The sequence below is a fragment of the Nothoprocta perdicaria genome, unplaced genomic scaffold (genome assembly GCF_003342845.1).
Source record: "Nothoprocta perdicaria isolate Ctin4 unplaced genomic scaffold, notPer1 scaffold_75, whole genome shotgun sequence".
Classification (NCBI taxonomy): Eukaryota; Metazoa; Chordata; class Aves; order Tinamiformes; family Tinamidae; genus Nothoprocta; species Nothoprocta perdicaria.
In genome coordinates this window covers 2,744,744-2,767,121 of record NW_020456032.1, presented here as the reverse complement: position 1 = coordinate 2,767,121, position 22,378 = coordinate 2,744,744, and the positions used below count along the sequence as shown (strand labels likewise).

At 44.0% G+C, this 22,378-nt stretch overlaps 1 protein-coding gene across 1 annotated transcript in view; it reads right to left on the bottom strand.

The window, feature by feature from the left end:
• The window catches only part of LOC112957674 (protein shisa-6-like), a 51,493-nt gene that overhangs the window by 28,471 nt on the left and 644 nt on the right, over window positions 1-22,378 (bottom strand). Inside the window, exons 2-3 of the mRNA XM_026051402.1 lie at window positions 21,681-22,309; window positions 8,325-8,485 (exon numbers count right to left, since the gene is read on the bottom strand). Of these exons, the coding sequence (XP_025907187.1) occupies window positions 8,325-8,485; window positions 21,681-22,309 (790 nt within the window). The remainder of the gene's footprint in view (window positions 1-8,324; window positions 8,486-21,680; window positions 22,310-22,378) is intronic.

Sequence of the window (22,378 nt, the reverse complement as noted above, 5' to 3'; positions counted from 1 at the left end):
TAACGGAAGAAAACATTTTTTGTTTCTGCCTTTTGCCTGAAGATCAACTGCATTTTATAAAGAATATTGGATCTGGCAAAACACATGCAGGTGGACTGGGAGAAGAGAATCCTCTACAGAAAAGATTCCACCCTTATGCAGCGACCAGTAGTGCTGCCTAATGGGGCAAAACAGCTTGCTAGACGACAGGTTTAGATTACCTCCCAGCCATGGAAAACCCYGAGAAGCACAAAAATCAAATATTCTAACTTTAAGCAGAAGTGTTTTGATCGTCAAATACTGCCATGATGCCAAATTTGAGTTCTGGAAAATTCCACACATAGCGGCCTGAAATTCAGCCAGTGATTCAGTCAACCTCAGTCAAGGAGTATGTAGCTTGGAGGTACGACATTTAATCCTTGTTGGATACCAAATTCCTAGATAATCTAAGCACAGCTTCTCTCACATGCTTGCTCATAGGTAACTCTTACCGAAGGCCATGGGTCACATAAAGCCCAGCTTACTGATTACAAATACATTATGGCTGGAATAGACCGAGCCCTCTCTCCCATTCCATATTTCAACTCAACTCCTTACTACATTCCTGCTGTTATTCGTATGCTGGATGACATCTTCATGAACTGAACATGACAACTAGGGATGAGGACAGGGACTGACATTCCCCCTTTCCCCTTCCCTTAGGTGTCAGGGTCCATAACTGTTCTTCACCTCTGCTTCTGCATGGTTTGCAGAAAGTGCTCCTTGGGCGCTCCCAACCCAGCCCAATGATGTAGGAACTGGGAGAAGCCTCCTGATATGTCAAGCTAGACTTCCAACATGCAACACTGTGATTGTCTCCATTCTCCAGAAACTCCTTGCTGTTACTGCTCAGCATTATGACATCCCTCTATCCATTCCACTCRGCTCAGGAATATGTTCTTAATCCTGCAAAATTCAGGAATTCAGGAACTTGCTCTTAATCCTGCAAAAACCAAGGCCAGTTAGGAGAAAGAGGTGGTCCCACTCCTCTGTGCGTGCAACAAGCAGGTAGCACCCAGCAGCAAGGGAGCAAGCGGCGCACGGCATGATCTGCAGCATTACTCCGTGCTCCAGACACATGCCCACAGTCACTCTGTCCCTGTCTGGCCTGGCTGATCACGTGCCTGCGTGAGACTTTCAGACACTCTTTCCATATTAACKCCTCTTCTCCATTGGAGCATGGTGCCAGAAAAGCCCGATTCAATTAATTTCCATATTCTCCATGTGTTTTCTTGTACTCTTTTCAGCAGGCTGAGTTTCACTGTGAGGCTTTGTTTCAAAATGAATTTATATGCTTAATCCTCCCTCCTGTTCACAACTCATACTACTCTCAAAAAAAAAGAAAAAGAAAAAAATCCGTTACCATAGTAACCTACAGTTTCTAGATATCACTGTGGATGATAAGCACCATCATGCCTGGCCTTGTGGCTCTGGGACTGCGTTCTGTTGAATGAATGCTAAATTCCCCCAAAACACTTCTACCAGTGCTCTGATTTATCCTGCAGCTCTGGATATTGCTCTGCTGCTCTGCTGYAGTTATGTGGCTGATTTGATTATCTTCACATTACACATATGCGTATATACATGATTGCCATCTACTGAGGTTTTTTTTCCAACAGTATAAACTTTATCCACATATGTGTGTATGCTTGTATAAATTTTCTCATTTATGTGATATATGAAGCCCTGACATTATTCATGGGAGATATTTGGTCATAAGAAAAAAAAAATCTGTTATAAATATTGTTGCTTCCTATTTGCCTCTAAGTTCACAGAAAAAAAATATATATATTGGCAGCGAGGATATTTTGTTATCTCCAGGGTCTTGTTAGTTGGGCATAGTTTTCCCAAAGGCTCTTCTTAACAGATTACCCTAAAACTTTACAGCTCAGGGAAACACTCAAGAGATTGGAATAAATCAATATCAAAACCCGCCTGGATGCAGCCCTGTGCCACATGCTCTGGGTGTCCCTGCTTGAGCAGGGGGGTTGGACTGGATCATCTCTAGAGGTCCCTTCCAACCTTGAACATTCTGGGATTCTGCAATATCTAGGAGCAGATGTAGATGCAGTCACAGCCTTACTGAGGGCGGGAGGGAGCTGCTTGCCTAAGGAGAGATCTCTGTTTTGCTCGTATTAGTGGGCAGTGTGTGCTGAAACCTTATGCTGCTCACGGCTGAGCATCTCCACAGCATGAAGTCTTAAGCTCTTGCAACAACAGAATAGGGAGGGAGGATGCACACTAAGAAGAGATAAGCAAAGAAGTATTTAATAGTAAAAAAAAAAAAAAAAAAAAAAAGAAGTCCATTTGAAGTCCAGGGAATGGAGATAACAGGAGATAATGCTGTACCTCATTCACATGACTTTTCAACCCAGACCATCTTCTTTGTTCCTTGGACTACAAATACTGTGGACAAAGAATTTCCTTTCTAACAGCATCAGAAGCTCTTGAGTGCTGTTATGATCCAGGGTTGAGGATGGTCATGTCTATGCCTCTGTGAGGACGCAGGGGGAAGTTTCCCTGCTCTTTCAGGACAGGACTAAAGGAGTCAGTGCACACTGCAGCACACAATACCTCAAAAGTGCCCATCTGTAGGGAAGGTTGGAATAAAATCCTCTCCATAGCTGGGTAAGGTGCATTAATTACTTAGGGATAGATATTTGCATGGCTTTAGGTATTTATCCTGAAGAAAATGATAACCTAAATACCTTCTAGTGTACCGCCTTTGGCCTCTGTGCTGTATTTCGCCATCTGCAAGCTGCTGACAGTGTGATATAAAGTGGGAGTTAAACGGTCCATCAGCTCCTCCAGAATAGCAGGGAGCGATGCTGACAGCACATATGATATTAGGCAACATAGGAATTAACTTAGGTGTTAAGTGAGGAAYCTGCATGCCTACGGAGAAAGCAGCCAGTTCTCAATCCTAGGTGCCCTGTACTGGTCTGTGTSACATTCTCCTCTCTTCTTTCCCGCATGGACTGATTGTCCCTTTTGGCAATGCTATCCTGGATGCCTGTAAGCCAAGTAACTCTTACCTTTGAAATATTCTGATAAAAAAGGCTTAAAGTTTAGTAGAAAAAAAAAGTAAAGTAAAAGTAAAGTTAAGGTAAAGTTAAAGTTTAAAAGTTTGTTTGTTTTCCCCTAGCTGGTCACAAAAAACATTAAAGCATCTGGGTTAGGTGAAAAAGGCATTTGCATAGGTGCAAAAGGTGGGTGAAGCATTGAGAATTACTGTAATAGGGATGCACTTGGAAGAAAGAGCAGATGGAATGGTCTAAAAATCACCTTATCTTGTACATAAACTATGGGTTTCAAAGTTGAAGCTTTCTTTTCAAAAATCAGCGAGCGTGGATAGGAGTATGGCAAAAAGAACAATTTTGGTCCCAGAATTTTCTGGATGTTTTCCAAGCCATGTGCCTAGTTCTTCACACTCCTGCACCTTAACTAGTTTCTTACAGKGGAGCAGAGGGTCTGTAAACATTCCAGCAGGGACTAGGGGCATCTTTTTACCCCTGCTTTGTATTCCCCTGAACAGCTGTAAATGGCAACACAAACTGTGAAACGGCAGGGAAGCCAAACACTTTCAGCATTCATTCCTACACTGATCTTTGGTAAATTAATTCAAAYGGTTACTGGGGATTTGGAGGGAGAAGCTAGAGAATTCACTGAGAGGATAAAGGAAGAAATTCAAAGCGAAGACCAGCTTGAGATTTGGGAGAAATGTGAAAGGGAGAAAGACAGAGAGTGAGAAGACTAATATAGAGTGTGGAGGAGATCTGAAGATCTGCCTTGGTTTAYGTTGGTCTTTACAAACGGATTAGTCTGCATGCTGCAAACAGCAACCATTTCCTCTTCTCTGCAGTGTTCAGGATGGAAGTGCTCTCCACRCTGCTCTGTGTTTGGCTAGATACGTTAGCTACAATTTCCATAAAGATTCAAGGTATCTCCTGCATTTTTTTCCACATTCTGAACAAGCTCAGAATATAGCCCTGGGTAGGAGACACTACTGAAAACAGCACTTTGAATACCTATATCTCTGGAACAGCCCCCATTTAAAAGGCTTGTTAAAAGCCTTCCCCAGTTCTATGAGGCTAATCAGCACTGCAGCCGGTGTGGTTCACTGCATTCAAAGTAGTAACCCTGTCAACTCACCTGTTGGTGCTTCACATCTGCAGGTACTTCTGCCCTACACACTTCACACCTRCAGGTAATTCTAACCCTAATACAGGTGCAAAACCAGCCAGTCACAAAGGTCAGTTCTTCACCTGCTTGTTTCAGACCAAAATCAGTGTACTCTATTAATGAGGCAATTTGAGAATTAAAAAGAAATGTTGCAGGTCTTCTTTCTAATATACCTAAAGGCGCCAGTGGGACGGAGACATTAAAAATGCCAGTGCATWGCTAGGTGAGACAGATTTGCTATAAGCTCACATTCATCGTACTTCACGTGTTACTCACAATAGCAAACAGTGAAATAACTGAAGGTTTGTGTGGGCTGGAGGAACCTTCCTGTTTACAAAGAGTGCTATTGCTCATACTAATTAGATGGTGCACAATTGGAGAGGGATGCTTTGACCCAAGCAATCTGGAGGCGCAGCTTTCAACTCTTCTCATCTGCAAAGAAGCTACCACCACCAAGCCAGCAGCACTGTGTAAAAGCAATGAACAGCTCTGACATGGAGAGAGGCGAGGTGAAGACTTCAACCATCCCAAAAGGCCATGAACTTGATGCTCATAGGAAAGCAGAAGTGGTGATAATCTCTGGAGGAATGTCCTTGAAACACATGGGACCCCTAGAACCTGGAGAATTCAGGGTGGGAAATACATTCTGCTTCTGACAAATAGCTATTTCCCACACCACCTGGGGAATGGTGCAGTTGCAACACAGCAGGCTGAAGCCTTCTTGAAAACCTGCTACTTTATTTGGAGAATGACAGTTGTTCCTATGTCTAGGTCAGAAAGACCTACTTCTCTTTTCAGAAGATCTAGTTAGTCCTGGGTTCTTCTGTCTCAGAGTTCAACATAGGCTCAAAAGAGAAGTGAGGTCTAAACCCAATGACAGGTCCTTACCTCTAGCTGCAGAGTTTTTGAGCGCTTTAAAACCACCTGCTGTGACGTGGCCAGGAGAACACACTGAGGACTCTTCCTGAGTGTCTACCTTACAGGCATCTGCAACATCTGGAGATAGTGCCCATCGTTTGGTGCAAAACTACAATATGCAACTTTATGTTTCCATCCTGTGATCTCTTCCTATAGCTATTTGAGGGCTGTCTGTGTGCTTGCGAGAACCAGTTTTTGCGTGAGAAGTGGAGTTCTTCCCATCCTTGCACCAGCACCCACCAGTTACCGCCCCATAAGCTGCTTGCTGCAGGGCATGCCCACAGCACTACCTGTGCATGCTGCTTCATTTGGACTCTGCTGCCTCACACACTGGCCACCTCAATTTGTCACTGTCACCCACAATCATTCTGCTCACTGACACCAGGCAAGCTTAATGGAAAAATGAAGTCATGGGTTTATTTAACAAGACTTAAGGTCCCCCTTCTTGTTATAAGTTTGGAAACAAAAGTTGGAAGTCAAACAAATATAAAATTCAATCTTAGTCTATTCATAASAACTGTGGTCCTGTCTGGTTGCTTAACCTTTAATGTTTTGGAGTCCTAAGCCAAACTGCAGCCAGCAGGGCTGATGCTTCACATCCACTGCAAAACCTTGCATGTGTGGATCTAAGCAAATTTGCAACACTAGTAAGCAGTGTTTTGCCTGGATCCTTCTACTACTGGGTCCATTTTTTCCCCCCAGCTTTCTCTCTTTCTAATTTTTTTTCCCAAAGTGAAGGTACAGATGGTAAGTCCTCGTTCTTTCTGTTACCCTCCAAATTTATTCTAGTTTTACATTGTTTATCCCTGTCTTGTTGTCCAATACGCACTTTCCTCCTAACCTAGAAGTTTTGATGTTTACTCATAATATCTTGTGTACTACAGTAACCTAAGGACTAGTTGAGCAACTGATTTGGTTATGACGGAGCACTGCAATACTCTGCACATCAAATCATGTAACAAGCATTATTAGTGGATAGCTTTTTAGTGGATCATGATATTTGATAAGTGATTAGCTTTCTATCTTATATGATATATAAGGACATGTTAATAACGGACACAACTGAGCCAGGAACAAGCTCTTTTGGGCAAGTTACAAGTCTTCTCTTCCCAGCTTTGGCAAGGGCTCCTGTGTGATGTCCAACTGGCTTCCCCAAAGCAGAAGTGATCAATAACCTCTGCAGCCACCTGCGGAATGCAGAAGGCTCTGAGGGCTGTACAGGAAGTTAAACCTCCTCTCCTCTATCTGGGTTTGTGAATATTTCCCCTTAGATGTTCCTGCTGCCCTTGCTCTATCCTGCAAGCAAACAGAGGCTGAATTGACCTTTAACACAATGTCTTGATCTTTCCAGCCATTTCTTTGCCTTGGCTATCTCCTATCCCAGTCTTCTGTGAGGACCAAGCAGATTCCTTCCAGGATGCTCTCGCTGTGCTGTGCAGCCGTTTGCACTACCACCCGACTCAGACCTGTGCTCATGGCCTTGCATTCTGTGGTGCCTCCACTGATYTTATAGTGAGTCATGAAAGCATCCATCAGCTACTGACAGGCACCAGAAGATAACACTGAAATCATCTATTTCCCTCGCAAACCTTCCCACTTGTTGTTTTCCATCCTTGACAKTGCCTAATATGACAATTAATTCTGGCTTCCTATATCCAGCTGGTCTCTTTGGCTGTTGCCAGCAAGAAATTTCTCCTGCAKCTTCATTTGGACTTTTCCTGCCCTCACTTAGGCCTGGCTGGAGGCAAGAGGGTGGCAGGACATCCTCAGAAGAAGGTTTATCTCCTACTAAGGCTTACGGTAGATGTGCTCTCTGATAAGCCTGTTCCTATCCACTGACCGTAAACCCTTATTTCTTGTGTTGTTATCATGAGACAGAGCCACAGAACCCCTCATGGGCCAGTTTCAAGCCCTAGAGATGCAAAAAGACCTTCCTCTTCTACCTAATTCAACTCTCATATCATCCTCCAGACCAGAATATGCCCAGGTATAATTCTCTGACATATAAAATCAGGGGCTCACTGTCCTCTTAAAGATGAAAAATGGAACACAATAAAAAAAAACCCTTCAACTTTTCAGGGATTTTTTTTCCATTCCCAGAAGCAAAAGAACATTCTGGTCACACRATCCTGACTCCATAGGGTTATACACAGCGCACTAAACCCCTTCCAATAGCCACCTCAACTAGACAATGAAAATCAGACTGTCACTTCCCTCGGTCACAGGCCCTTTCCACAAAGAACAGAGCACATCCAGTCCCGCGGGTTGTAAAGCAGTCGGAGCTCCCATTAGTTTCCTTCAGAAGGTTCCCTAGAAGGGACCATTAGCCAAGTCTGCTCTGACCTCCGGGTAACAAAGGCCAGGAAACGCCACCCAGGAACTTCGGCGAAGCTGAACAGTTTGTGACTGAATGAGGGCACATCTTTCAGACACACATGCAGTTGTGACTGAAAGACWGCAAGCCATGGGAAATCCACCACATCCCACTTAACGAAGATGGTCAGCACCATCAAGATACTGTTTTTATAATTATCTACATATAAAACAGTGAATATATCGGAATAACGTCGTTATCGAAGAGGCTGCCCTCCTTAGGGAGCTAGGGAAATCAAGGCAAGGAGCAGTCAAATGAAGAAAAYGTGGGTGTCCAGTTCCCGGATGAATACTCCCAAAAGGATCCTGGTTGAGTTTCCTTGAGCTCTTAGGATACCATCCAGATCATCCTCCATTCATTCCTCTTGGCACCTCTCTATAATTTACCTGAATTCTATAAATTACCTGAAGGTATATATATAATTTATATTTATATAAATATAAAATAGATATAATTTACCTTGAATTTACCTCAGTTAAGAGAATTTCTTCCTTCTCAGCTGCTCGGTACAGAGACTACAGTTTTGCTTTATGGCATGTGTGCTTGGTTGGAAATACATCATATTCTGAGCTTGGTACAAGCATTTTGGTACAAGCTGATATATCTCATTGATTCTGAATTTTTCAATGCCTACAGAGAACAGCCACTCTGTCCAGCAAAAACTTTTAAAGAATCCTCACCACAGACACCTGCATCACTCTGCTCAATTTGGTCACCTTTTAAAGCCATATATTATCCTAATTTGAGGTCTCAAAATCCACTAGGGTGATATTCTACTGACTTCTAGCAAGCAATAGCCCATGAAGAAACAGAACAGGAATGCAGCACTTACCTGGGTTGCTTTTGGAGGTGCGCACAGGGGTGTAATGGTTTTTGGAAGATGTCCTGACTGGGGTGTTTTCTTTGGGGGAGGTATCTATGGCCGAGATAGTCTCTCTTTCACAGTGTGCTATTGGGATTGGTCCCTGCTGCCTTAAGATGTCAGCCAGAGCCCTGGAGAGAGAGAGGAACGAAGGAAAAGGCACATTTACACAAAGCAGCCAGCACGACAGTCAGCATTTTCACTTCTACAGCCCTTTTATAAATCTATCAGTGCCRTAAACACAAAAAAAGCAACAATAACAACAACAACTATGGCTTAAAAGCTCAATTTCTGTGTGTGTCTGCTGCACAGGCATGTTTCACTGCCCTATACTGCCCAAATCGAGTTGGTTGGGTAACACTGAATGTGGTGAGAAGGGTAGTCCAGTCCCTACACCCGTGCATCCCAACTATTTGTGCAAGGAGTTCAAAAACCAGTGGTGGGAGTGGGTTTCTCAAAGGAGAACCAGTAATCCATGAGAAAATGACTAAACCAATTGTCATGGCTTAATGCTATCACAGTCTATCTTTAGCTTTTTGTCCATTAGAGACTTATTYAACGGCACTGAGGCCTCACTACCATTGCCCAAGAAAAAGAAATGTCACAGTATTCACTTGGAGCCAGTGTTTTCCCCTTGGATGAGTGGAGCCTCAAAGGTTTTTTTCCTCTGCGAATATCCTGAACACAGTGGAGCAATTATAGCGTGAAACASACTGAAGTTTACAGTGCAGCCACAAGCTATATCTTAAGCCATAGGAACAGAGCAAGAGAGTGAGCTGTGTGGATTATAAGGAACAGAGGCATTTTAAGGATGATTCAGTTTGAAAGGTTATTTTCTCTTGGTAGAGGGAATACACCTAATGTCACCTCAGGTACTAAGAAAGATGTAAGGAGGAGAAATTCCTTCATTACATATTGATGAGAAAGATTCTGATATTGCTCATATCTACTAGCATTCTTTAAATACCATATTTTTGGTCTTTTATGTGAGAAATAGTTTGGGGCTRGAGTGTCTTCTGTTTTCTAAATCATTTCCTCTGCAGACTGCTGTTCTTGTGCATAATGAATTGCAACACTAATGTGCTCTACAAAAGAAACTCTTTTAAGATCTCAGAGGCTCCAGTAGAGAATTACATTAGTTCTCAACTGCCCTGTACAGAATAAAAATGCTCTAAACACTATTGGATTATTTATTATTTGTAGAGAGAGCAGCCATAGAGGCTATAACCCGTTATATGATGTGTGTAAGTGCACGCATACTAACAGATGGAGCAAGAGATTGTCACATTCAGAGACACGACAGCACAAATTTTTCTTGTGCTAAACGATGTGCAGAGCAAGGTGAAGGTGGCAGTAATAGCAGACAGGTACTTAATGCCGGGGTTCCTTCTATTYGCTCCTATTATTACTCACTGAAAGAGTGGATATAGTATTTTCTATTCCCCAAAATGAATGAACTTCCACTGCTTCATATGTAACTTTAGGTGCTCCCCATCTTTTACAATCACACCTGAGGTATCACAAACTGGTCACCATATTTYAGGATATTAGGGATTTCCTGCCCTTGACCAGGTTTATACGGAAAGTGAGTGGTGGGACAAGAAACAGAAGTCAGGGACTGAGGTCCCTGCCCTGTACAACTGTGCAGCTCCTTCAGGATTCATTCAGCACCATCAATCTTGAAGACTTCTCTAGGCAAATACCTCCCCACTGCATTACAGATCCTGCCGGTTGCAAAGAATATTGGAGTTAAACCAGGTCTATCTATTTGGCACCAACATGCAGTACATCCCATTGGAGACAACACATTTTCTAAAGACAGCAGGTTGGCAGAAGTGAGCCTTTAGTACATGTCTTCAAGATATATTAAGCATCTGATGACCATCTAATGATATCTGCAGTACAGACCCACTAAGAGTCATTTTTCAATCACAGAGATTGTATTAGGATTATTATTTACTAGTCCTTGGTGGCTTGGGATCATTCTGAACACTTGTAGAAGACAATTGTAGTGTCAAGAGTGCAATTACTCAAATTACAGGGGGAGAAGACTGTGTGGATAACACTAAACCACCATTTACCACTTAGCTTAATATAGTAGAGCTAGCTGGACAGGAAAGGTCAGGACAGGGGTTGGTATATGTTCAGAAGGGGCTGTGTAGGATAAGGTGCATAGGGACAGTGCAAGAAGAAATAAAAAATAAAAAATAAAAAATAAAAAATAAAAAATAAAAAATAAAAAATAAAAAATAAAAAATAAAAAATAAAAAAAAGTATCTGTATTGGGAGGTACTGGGGGAATGGTGATGAGACTAACTGCTCCAGGAGCTGAATTTTTTAGGGCCTGAAGAAGAGGAGGCTAAAAGAAGATCTGTTTGTATTCTCTCACTAAATAATGTGGAGCTACAAAGAAAACAGAGACAGTCTGTTCTTGGAGATGCACAACAAAAGGATATAAGGAAATTGTAACAAGTGCAACAGGGGAATTCCACTGGGCTATAAAGGAAAAAATAAAAGAAAATAAAAGAAAATAAAAACAATAAAAAGAAAATAAGTAACAGTGGGAGTGGCAAACAGGGACTCAACAAGGTTGATGGATTTTCATCATTACCTCCATTATCCATCATAAATGGACAAGACCCTGAATGGCCTCATCAAGCACTAGAGAACCCAGAAGAACCCAGAGATTCCTTCCACCCTAAGTTCTGCTATGATTCTCAGCCACCACATGTTCTAGGTCATCTTGTTTCTCCTGATACTTTCATCTGTTCTCTATTGCTATTTCTCTCTGAATGACCTTTAATATAGTCTATGACTATGACTTCCTTACTTCCTGGATGGACAACTTGTCTCTACTTGCTAAAAACAACTAAGGTAATTAAAAGTGAGTGTGCTCTGAAGGTACCAGAACCAGTGAGAAATGTCTCATCCTTTCTGCCATTTTCCACCCGAGCCAAACCCCTGGGGCTTGTTSCCTATTGTGAACACTAAAACATGTGTTTAGAACATACTACAATCTGTGAACAATTTCTGATAAACCAATGCTTTGTTGATCCTTTGTTAGAGCCAGGATCTGAATTCACTAGACCTTGTGACCATCACAAGTAAGATCTAAGCTAAGAAAGAAAAAACTTTCTAATGTAACCCCTTACTTATTTCTCATCCTGAAAGAACAGTAACCAGAGCTACTCCTGGGGTAGCTGTTGGTCACAATACAACATGGAGATAATTTCTAGTCAGGTGAGAGACGCATGGAAGGGAGAAGACTGTTACTCTCGTAAGAACTGACCAAATCACAAGCAATGCTCAAGAAAGTCATAGTCTTTCATTCTCCTGCTGTATTAGCCTCTACAGCAGATAAACTGAACAAAACTGCCTAAGGCTGATGTAAATCATGAGAGTAGGCATCTAAAATGATATGGGTTGAACAACGCTGAGGGGTGATCTTTCTATGTCCTAAATGTACCAAACTGTCTGCCCTGAATGTTCACTTCAAGAATGCTACTGCAGGTGGAAGAGAAAGTCAGACTTGGAGCCCGCTGGTTCATGGCTTGTTAATTCACAYTGCTCTGTGTGATCAAGTTTATTTCCATAAAACACAGTGGGCTGGAACCWGCGATGATGGACTGTCCATCACTTTCAACTGAGGAAGGACCTGGTCTAAGTCATTTGGGCACAGCTGTTTAACTGTCCACCGAAAGTTTCAAGTAGAGTGACGGAGATATCATAAATATTTTGGTCCAGTGTGTGCAGCTATTTGGGTACAACTGTCACTAGTGTCACTGACAACTGCTGTCACTGATGTCAACAGCATCCTGTTCACCTACACAAGGGCCATGGCGCAAGGCTATGGGACACTCAAAAGTCTTCCTGTGCCAAACATCCCTTATCTTGGAAAAACAAACCTCATTCAGTGGAACAAGTTACCTGTGCCAGAGGATAGAGAAGCCAGAGATGAGTAACTGTGCAATCATATCCTGAGATAATGATTTATGACAGCTTTTTCATTAATGTCATTTAAGTGAGAACAGTAAAGCTCCTTTCCACATAAATCCAAGATAGATGTATTTACATCAGGAGTGTTATTCCAGACTAATGCTGGACCAGCAGCGTAGGAGCAGACTCCTGATGTCTGGGCAGCAGGACATCTCAAAGCGCAGTAGGTTAGGTCCTGTTCTCAGGTACATCAGCATGGAAGGCTCCCAGGTAACTCTAGATTAGGGGTGGCTTAAGTGAGTTTTGGGGAAAGAAATATAGTAGTATGAGCACAAGGATCAGAGTTTTGTTGCGAAGTAACAGCTGTGAGCTCTTCAAAAATGAAAAATGAAGGCTTGTTGGAAATAAAAAGGGCCAAGAGGGTTGGGTATGGGCAAGAGGGTAGCAAGACTGGGTGTTGGCTAGRACTTGAAGCTGAAAGCACAAGCAATAGGCTTTGCTAAGAAGAAAAGAGGTTTAAGGTAAGGTAAGGCAAGAGATGCACAATGGCAGGGGTGATGGAAGACAAAAATAGGACACAACAAGTGGAACAGTCTACAATCAAGGAAACAGAAACGTATGGTAGAGAAAAGGCAAAATGGGAAATCTTGCAGATACGTGGAGAGTATCCCTATTTCAGAGCCTCAGAACAGAGAGGTGGAAGGTGACACAAAAGCTCCATTATGCAATAGGGCTGTAAAATCAGTAATGATTTTGCAAGCCCTCATCATCATGGGGATTTTAACCATCCTGATATCTTCTGTAAGTGCAACACAACACAGCACAGGCCATCACAAAGATTCCGTGAGTCTATTGATGTAATTTCCTGACACTGGTGACCTAGAAGCCAAGAAGGGGAAGTGCTCTGATGGACCTCACACSCCAAAACAATGAGAAATTTGTTAGAGATGTGAAACCCTGTGACAGACTTGGTTGCCATCAAGTGCTGGAGTTCAGGATCCTGAAAGGAAGGAACAAGGCTATGCACAGGATCGCAACCTACACTTTAGGAGAGTGGAAGTCTTGCCAAAGACTGGGATGTGGCCTGGGAAATGTCAGCTGTGGATAGATCTTTGGTGGCTGGATGGAAAAAAAAATGCCTATTTCCAATAGTGTGGGTTCTACACACACAAAACTTCATTCCGATGCCTTCTGAAAACCACCCTCCTGAGTGCCCTGGCTTCCTCACGAAAGGGCAGGTGGGGATTTAAAAGCAGAATTGCCTGTTCCAAGTCCGTAAGAATTTGGGGAAGAACTGAAGAATGTCCAAGCGGATCTGGCAGAGCACAATAAAAAAGRTAAGTGTCTGGCTGAGCTTAAAGTCTGCTAACAGCATAGCTGTGATGGAGTTGGTGGCAGAGCTCCAATTGACTTCAGCATGGCCACGATTTCACTACAAATACTTTAAAAAAAAAAAAAGAAAGAAAAAAAAAGAGAAAAAGGAGGTTACAGACTCCCCTATGCTCTCTCAGGAGCCAGGCAGTTAGGACTGCGAGGTGATTCATTCAGCTGTGGAGACAGTTCACCCACGAGGGACAGGTATCTCCAAGCGAGAGGGATTTCGGGCAGTGGGCAAGTCCATCCGAGGAGGACCATGCATTATTCATGGCTCCACTGGGCATCTGGCTGCAGAGCTGCTGCGTGCTGCACGCTGCCCTCGGCAGAGCCCAGGCTCTCCTGCTCCACAGCAGTTTCTGCTGGCTGAGCACTGCTTGCCCGTGTTATCCCTCCGTGCTATCTGCAAAACGGAACAGGGAAGGCAAGTAAGACATCCTACATGTGCTTCAGCAGCTCTCCCAGGCTCTGCTGCCTCTCTGGCATCACCTCCAGGACCACCTTTTCAGATGGGACTTTGATCTTACCACCAGGATGACTGGGTTTTAATTGATTACACAGTAGTGCCTGAAAAACACTACTGAAAACTGATATACAGAAGGAAAGGGGAAGGTTCCTGCTGSCAGCAGCTCCTGCGAGAGGCAATCTCTTCCCCATAGAAGCAACTCTGACAAAGTGGATTTTGTTTCAGAGGGTGCAGGGACTCAGCTGGAGCGACTTGTCTATTTTCAGCTATTTGCTTGTTTGAACATGGCACAATCAGAGCTCTCCCCAATACATGAGATCCTTATGAGATCTCCTGGAGATGCTGCAGAGCAGGGCCAAATATTTCCTTTGTGCTCACCAGTGCCCAGCTGCTTCTGCTGCAGAGCGTGAKCTGACCACAGGGCTGCCAAGACTCTTCCCTAATCCTTTCCACCAGCTACTATAATTTAACAAGGTCTACCAAGGAGCAAGAAAGTGTGTCAGTGTGGAGTATTAGAGATGCCCAGCTCCCAGGTTGGCCAAAGAGATAACCAGGCTCTRCAGTGGCAAGAAATAAAAGCGGGTTTTCTGGACAGGAGTACTGGAAATGCCCCACGTATACGGCCTGAGTATGTATGCACATGTATACGTGCACACATGTGTATGGCTACAGGATTGGGTGATTGCATCTGTGGAGTTTGAAAAAGAAAAGAAAATTTAAAAAAAAAAGAAAATTAAAAATAAAAGAAAATTTAAAAAAATTAAAAAAAAAAAACTTGAGGGCACCATTCCAAAAGAAAGCATATTTTTTTTGTACTTGCATCCCGCATAAATTAGGAAATATTCTTCCTTAAAAATAAATATTACATGAAAAAAAAGCTTTCTTCTGAAAAATATTCACACCAAGTGCAATAATTATCTGTGAAGCTCCTCATGTCCTCATAACTTGTTTTAAGAGCAAATTTCATTAAAAACGTAACTATTTATGCACTAAAGGTCAGATCGTTCCCATCAATAACAACAAAGAGGAGTGACATGTGATTTGCTCCTGACTCTCTTATGGGTGAAATCTARTACAGATTTAATACCTTTAAAAAAGCTTACCCATTTTTTTGCATGCATATAGAGCAGATATTTCAGCTAAAAACAAAAGAGGTGTAGGAATTCTTGATAAATCAGCAAAGAAACAAGTATTGCTGGGAGACTCTAAAATATCCTGTGCTTAAAAGATGAGATGGAATCAGCAGCAGGAAAGTAAAGTTCCYGCATTTGAGACAGGTTCCTTATTTTAATGTGCATGTAGAGGATAGTAAATGCCAGCAGTACTTAGGATGTGCATCTTAATACAAGGAGTCTTAAGTGCTTTACACATCTAACTCTTCTGTACATAGAGAATAAATCTCCAAATATAACTGTGATGGAGACATGGGATTTATTGCACCCGCTAAACTCACAATAGATCATGCTGGTAACTTGGGAGTATCACACATCAGGTCCAAAACGAGAATAAAATAATAACAAATAAATAAAAGCGGTTATGTAAAGATTTTGTAATCAGAAGGTAAAAATAAAGGTTGACAAGCGGCATTTGTCTGCAGAGCGCTGCTCTGGGCAAAACGTAGCCCTGATCAACAGTAAAGATCTACCTCAAAAACACAGCCACGGGCTTAGGGACAGCGAGTGGCACAGAGCTGTTGATGCCTCCAGCAGCTCTGGTGTCATCAAGGGTGCAGATGACACCATGGCAAGGTAGGATGACAAGGATGACACCATGGCAAGATGACACCGTGGTGCTGCCACCTGCCAAGCTCTCCTGCCTGCTTCCTCAAAGCATCCTGGCCACCTTGGTCATGCTCCTGACSAGTTACTAGCCAGGCACCATCCGCCTTCGCTTAAAGGAGCAAGAAAGGGAACACGGCAAAGCAAGGTACAATGAACACCACGTCCAACCTGGGTGCTGGAAAGGACTAGAAACAATATTCTTGTGCTGGAAAAGAATGAAGCACTGCTTTTGTTAARGCAGAGGAGGGAAAAAAACAGCAGAGCTCGCTTGGGACTTTGGAGTCRGGAAAATGTTTGCATAAATTGTGGTAGGAGCTCTGCTGGTGCAGCTTTTCAGTCGGTTGTTGCTTCTGTTTATGTATGTGCATGGACAAAACCAATTAGGGAGCTTGGTGTATGTATTCCTTGAAAAATAAGTGAGTGCACCCATAAGGAGGCACTGCCATAAGATAGCTCGTTTGCATCAAATTCTATGTTGTAGGCACGATGAAGATGCTGYACAATTATCAAAGAAAAATGGTCTTTCTCTGGTAAAACTCTACGGTTGCAATAAAGGAGAGAGGACAAGAGCTAAAACTGCGGCGAAATATTTATTGTGAAAGAACGCCAGGCTCGTTTGCCTGGGTAATGAGACGTTTGAGACCACCGTGTTACATAGCACACCAAGATCTAAGGAAATGCAGATAGCTCATGCGCGTGGTGGCTAAGGCAAGTAAAAAATAAAATAATTTGGTTTTCCTGATAAGGTTCAGATCTGATGTGAAAGAGAAGCTTTAAAATGCTTCTGATCTCCAAGATATAGAGATCAACCAGTAGTTAAGGATATGAGAGGCTGCACAACTAAAAGAAACATAAGTTTAGAGCGAGSCAGGGTTCCCTTGACACCTTGTGATAGAGTGTTACTAATGGAGAAAGATAATTAGAGAGCAGGAAAATGTTAAATAAATGGGAATCAGAGGCACTGAAAGGATCTGATGAAGGGAGTATGGTTTCTAAGAGTAGCTGCTCTTACTGCATGAAGTTCTGAAAGAGAAAGGGAGAAATCAAATATAGACGGGGGAAATCTACAGCTGGGCAGACTATGCGAGCGCCAAAGCTAGATCCTTTAGAAGACAGAGACAACAAAGAAAGTATAGAAAAGCAGCCACCAAACTGTGACCACAGTATATACAACAAAAGGAAAAAGGGTTTCGTACAAGTACATGCCCAGAAATATATATTGCATCTGGACTTGGCTCTCTGGAAATGGGTCATCATCACTGGAAAGCAAGACCAGACTCAGGGCTTCTTGCTGGGTGGGAGCTCTGGTTACCAGAATAGAGTCTAGCATTGGTTTGAAAGAGAAAACTATTTATGAGCAACTTCTCTGAGGCAAGATTGTACCTTTTTCTGTTTTAGCTTAATCAAGTCTGGCATCTACTTGTGGACCTATTTTCTCTGCCTGTGGGAGAAATGAGGCACTTCAGAGATGAAAATCAGAAGTCATCAGGATTACACAACATAAAGCGGAGGCAAAGAGCATATGAAAGACATGTGAGTGTCTTGGATGAAGAAGTCGAAGTGAAGTAAAAACAATGAGTGGGGAGAAAAAAAAATCACAAAGAAAACGGTAACAGTCTCAGAAAATCCTCTGTACAACCCATGCAGCCAGGTGTGTGCTCTCAGCGCTCTCCCACAGCCCTGGGGAGGCATAAAATGTGATTGCTTAGCTCAAGAAGCACACACGTCCAAGCGCAGAGCTGCACCAGCTGGATCTCGTTTGCAAACTGAAGTCTGGAGATAAGTGGTTTTACAAGCTCCACCATTAGCCAAGAGGCCTGAAACTCTCTGCTCTCCAGTGATTCCTCCAGCAACCTCGGAGGCCAAGTGCTGCGCTGAGACGCAGCCTGCAGCAAAAGCAAATCTCCAAAATTTTCAGAGAGCAAAATAGTTCAGCCTTGCTGGCTCTGTGAACAAACGGATCCATTGCCTCAGGTTTCTGTTGAAATTCAGAGCTGCAGAATAAATATGGCAAGGAATAGATCAATTTAACCGGGCTGCTACTTGGGAAAAGGCTGCTCATTTATTAAAAAAAACGCTCASTGTTATTCACAGCAGAGAGGATGCACAGCAGAGGTTGATGAAGAGAGTCGCACGAATCGCTCTCTTTGCGAAAACAAATATGACCTGGGCATGGAGTAATGTGAAACTCCCTGACAAGAAGGTGCTTTTGCCCCTTGCCCTTGCAGAAGTTAAAGCAATCACTGGACACACATGAGGGACGGACACAGGTGGAAGATGCCTTTTAAGAGGGGGCAAACCTAGTTTGCTAGGGAAAAAAAAATAAAAAGAAATAACAGTCCTGCTTTCCAGCAGCTACAAGAGGAACGTCTGGGCTCTCCACCACTGCCCCGGGGCCGTCACGAAGCGATCTGTCTCTGGCTTGCAAGCAGGGAGGGCTCTGGCTGCCACGTGGCAAGCAGTTGGTAGCAGTTCAGACCCTTGCTGTAAAYGATGAAGAGCTGTTTCCAGTTGGTGCACTCTTATTTGGGTAATGAGTGCAATGGTTACTGCTGCTGAGGGCTAAAAGGGGTCATGGAGTGATACTACTAACACTAAATTATGCATGTGGTGTAGAGCAGGGACTTAGGGTCGTGCCTACTGGAAGAGAATGTTCTGGGTCATCCCCCCTTTGCTACAGAAGACCTTTTGCTTTGAAAACAAACAGCTGAAATGCCTCGTGTGCAGTCAAATATTCTCTACTTAGTTCCCATAGTTAATCTAAGGAAAAGATTCTACCCACTGAAGAAATACTTCAGGAAAAAAAAAATTCAGAAAACTGCCCATTGCCCACACAAATCCATCAGTGGACAGAGGCTAAGCCATACAATGCACTGCTTGGTGAAACTCTCAGAAATCAGCTTCAATTTCTACCTAGAGCCCAAAATGCATGAGCTCTCTCTATGTAACTCTGAAGCAAGATTTAAGAAATCCAGGCAAGAGGCATTTATACACAGGCTGAAAGATACTATAACCATTAAAAAATCTGTTGGGTTTTAAAACATTGCAAATGTTTCTGTAAACTATGAATATTTTAGCCTCTGCTTTTTTTTTTTTTTCCCAAGCACTTTCACTTGCTACTCTTAGAAACACACACAAGCATCAGCTACTGAAGCGACTCATCCCAGAATCACAGCGATGCCTTCGCTTCAGAGGTGCCTGCAAGCGCCTTCAAACAAGGCTCAATTTTCAGCCCCGAAACGCACATGCCTATCTCAACGCGCAGGCAGCCTTTCATTCCACACGAGAGTGACGGCACTGCTGTGAATGTGTACACCCACTTTCCTATCAGAAGACACAAATGAGCCCTGTACCCATCAAAATGTTCTAACTGTATTGACAAAAATTTTCTCCACGAGCTGAATGAGAACTTTGCAAACACAATTGTGCTAGCCAACCATTTCTATCTCTTTACTGCAAGACTAAATTTAAACTGAGATATTGTTTGTGCTCAAGGGTGGCAAAGGCTTGTTTAATCTCCCTGGGTGTAGAACAGTGACGGTGGCTGCTTATGATTTTTGCTTAAGCTGTTGTTCTTCTCAGCCCAGAGATTTTGGTGGTGTGCACATTGAGATTTAATGCACTTATCATCACTACAGTGAATTCTTCTGGATGTTATACTTAACTCCAATTGACATAGCCTCAAAAAAGATATAAATATCTGACTACATTGTGCTCATTCTCTATTTGATTCTTCTCTGTTCTCAGCAGCAGTTCTCGGAAGCAAAGACAAACCATTCCACTCCACATATTCACATTCTATTTAGATTGTGGGTAGCATTATTGCTTAGACCGATGTAGACCTTATCTGCTGGAAATGCACTTCATAATATTTAAACCATCATGCAATGTTGATCAAGTTCAGGTAACACATCTCCAAAAGGTATAATCTTTCACCAGCTATCATATTATAGAAGTCAATCAAGTCCTTAAAATGCACTGTAAGTCAAGCTTTTCAAGCACTCAATCTGCCAYTCATACTTCTGCACACAGGTGAATCATTTTACCCAGAACCTAGCTAAATAAAGAAAATCAAGCATCAAAGAAATGAAAACACCAGGAATAATTTAGACAAGTCGGGCAACATTGTCTCTGATTTCAGAGGGTGTAGGATCCAGCCCTGCAACACACTGGAGCTACAGCAAAAGTAACATACGAGTGTCAAATTTCCAAATCTCACGTGAAGACRAGATTGTTTGGCTGATACAAATGGACATGGTTGTCTTGAAACCAAAAGATCTGGACACTTGGAGAAGCAGCCCTTATCTACGCCAATAGGAAAAAGAATCTGTTTCAACTAAGCTGCTTTCAGGATGCCTTTTGCACAGACAAAAGTGACCTCAGAGATATTACAGTGTTTTTAACACTGCAAAGTTATTTTCTTGCAGCACTGGCACTTGTGTTAGAAAACATAGGCTAGACCCTCTGCAAATGTAAACCCGCATTACTTTTTGCCCTCCTTAAAGACATAAGAATTTACACCAGCCAGTGTGTTTTCTTAGAAGAACAGGTTAAATAAAAAGAGATCTCACCAAATAAACAAAAACTGTGACATTATTTCATTTTTTTTCTACATAAAAAAATAAAAAAAAATCTATATGCTAAGGCTCTTAACTTCATTTGAAGTTCAGGTTTAAAAATATGGTCAAGGGCTTTGTTTATTTTGATTAAAAGCTTTTAATTAGAATTAAATCAAGCATCATCTGCCCAAGATAGGCACTCTTCCCATCAGTGTGCTACCAGCTGTTCTTATAAAGAAACTCCTCCCCAGGTTTTATGTTCAGACGTGGAAACCTCTTGGGCTCCCCGCACAGCAGACGCACACATCATTTGCAGGGACTTTTTCACCAAAATAAGTATGAATTGGTTAAAAAAAAAAAAAAGTATGATTGTCTGAAAGGGGAGATGTTATGAAAGCCTGAGCTTTAGCTTTTGAACAGTACTTTTTTCAATGCATTTCAACTGTTTTTAATCTTATGCAGGAAAAAAAAAAAACACATTAAAACAAAGATGCCTAAAATCACTGCAAATAGGATATCAAACTACTTCCCTAGTAAACAGCTAGCAAGGACAGACTTGTAGCTTGAGTTATCTGGATTTTGGGGGAAAACCAACCAAACAAATAAGACCACATGCTCGTATCGCTGCTTTCCCTAAATCCCCACTGGAACGGCAGGGCGGGAGGACCTGCCGGGAGGACCTGGAGCTTTGGGCACTTTCTGAACGCGGCGCGGGGCACGGCCGCGATGCTGAACACGGCGCCGAGGAGCAGGAGGCCTGCGGGGTGCCCAGGGGGAGAGGGAATGCGGGAGAAGGTTCTGCGACGCTTTCCCAAGCAGGGAAAGGCTGGAGGTGCAGGAGGATGRGCTCCTGGACAGGCAGTGCTGAGGGCGGTCTGGCTGGGAGACGGGAAGGGAGGTCTGGGAGCCAAGCGTCTGCACAGATGGAGCAGAGGGAAAGCCCCGTGAGACAGGAAAGAGGGGAAATCCCTGGATAGCCCTCGTGAAGGGGAAATCCTTGGGCACGCGGTGCAAAAGAGACGCTCTTGGGCGCRTGGTTCACAGAGGGACCCCTTGGACACGTAGGGCAGTGGGGGAACCCTTGGACACGTGGTCCCACCCTTGGACAGACAGCCCCACAGGGGAACCCCTGAACACACAAGGCAGGACCTTTGGCCAAGAGGGTGTTGCCGGACAGAAGGGGTGCTGAACGCAGCAGGGAGCAGCGCACCTGTGTATGTTCATCTCCCGGGGCGGGCGACGCGCCTTGTCGTAGGCCACCTTGGCGAAGACGCCGGCGATGAGGACAAAGGCGATGGCCCCACACGAGATGTAGACGGTGGCGTTGGTGCTGTCCTTGTCCGGGTCGTACTTATCGGCGTCCCCATCAGCGCCGTTGCTGCCGTCGGCGGGCAGCGCGCCGCTGGCCGTGGTGGGGTGGGCCCACTCAGGACTCTTGTAGTTGCGACACAGGCTCTGGTTGAGCTTCTCCGCGCGCTTGTTGCAGCAGAAGCGGTAGAAGCAGGTGCCGCAGCAGTAGCGGAACCCCGTAAGGCTGTTGTTGCACTCGAACTCCTTGTCCCACTGCCCGCTCACGTCGTAGTAGCCCCAGCACGTCTCGTGCGCCGGGGCCGAGGCCCCCCCGCCGCCCCCGCCGCCGGGGGGGGTCCTGCCGCCGCCCGCGCCCTTGCCGCGCCCGGGCAGCGCCGTGGGGGCGGCCGCCCCCGCGCCCGGCAGCGTCTGGTTGAGGAGCTCCTTGCCCGGCTTGGGGGTCCGCCGGGGCGCCGCCGCCCCCTGGGTCCGGTTGCCCTTGGCGCGGGGGGGCCCGGCCGCCTGCGCGGCCAGCAGCAGGGCCAGGAGCTGCAGGGAGAGCAGCAGGGAGAGCAGCAGCAGGTGCCGCGGCCCCATGGCGGGGGGCGAGACGGGGGG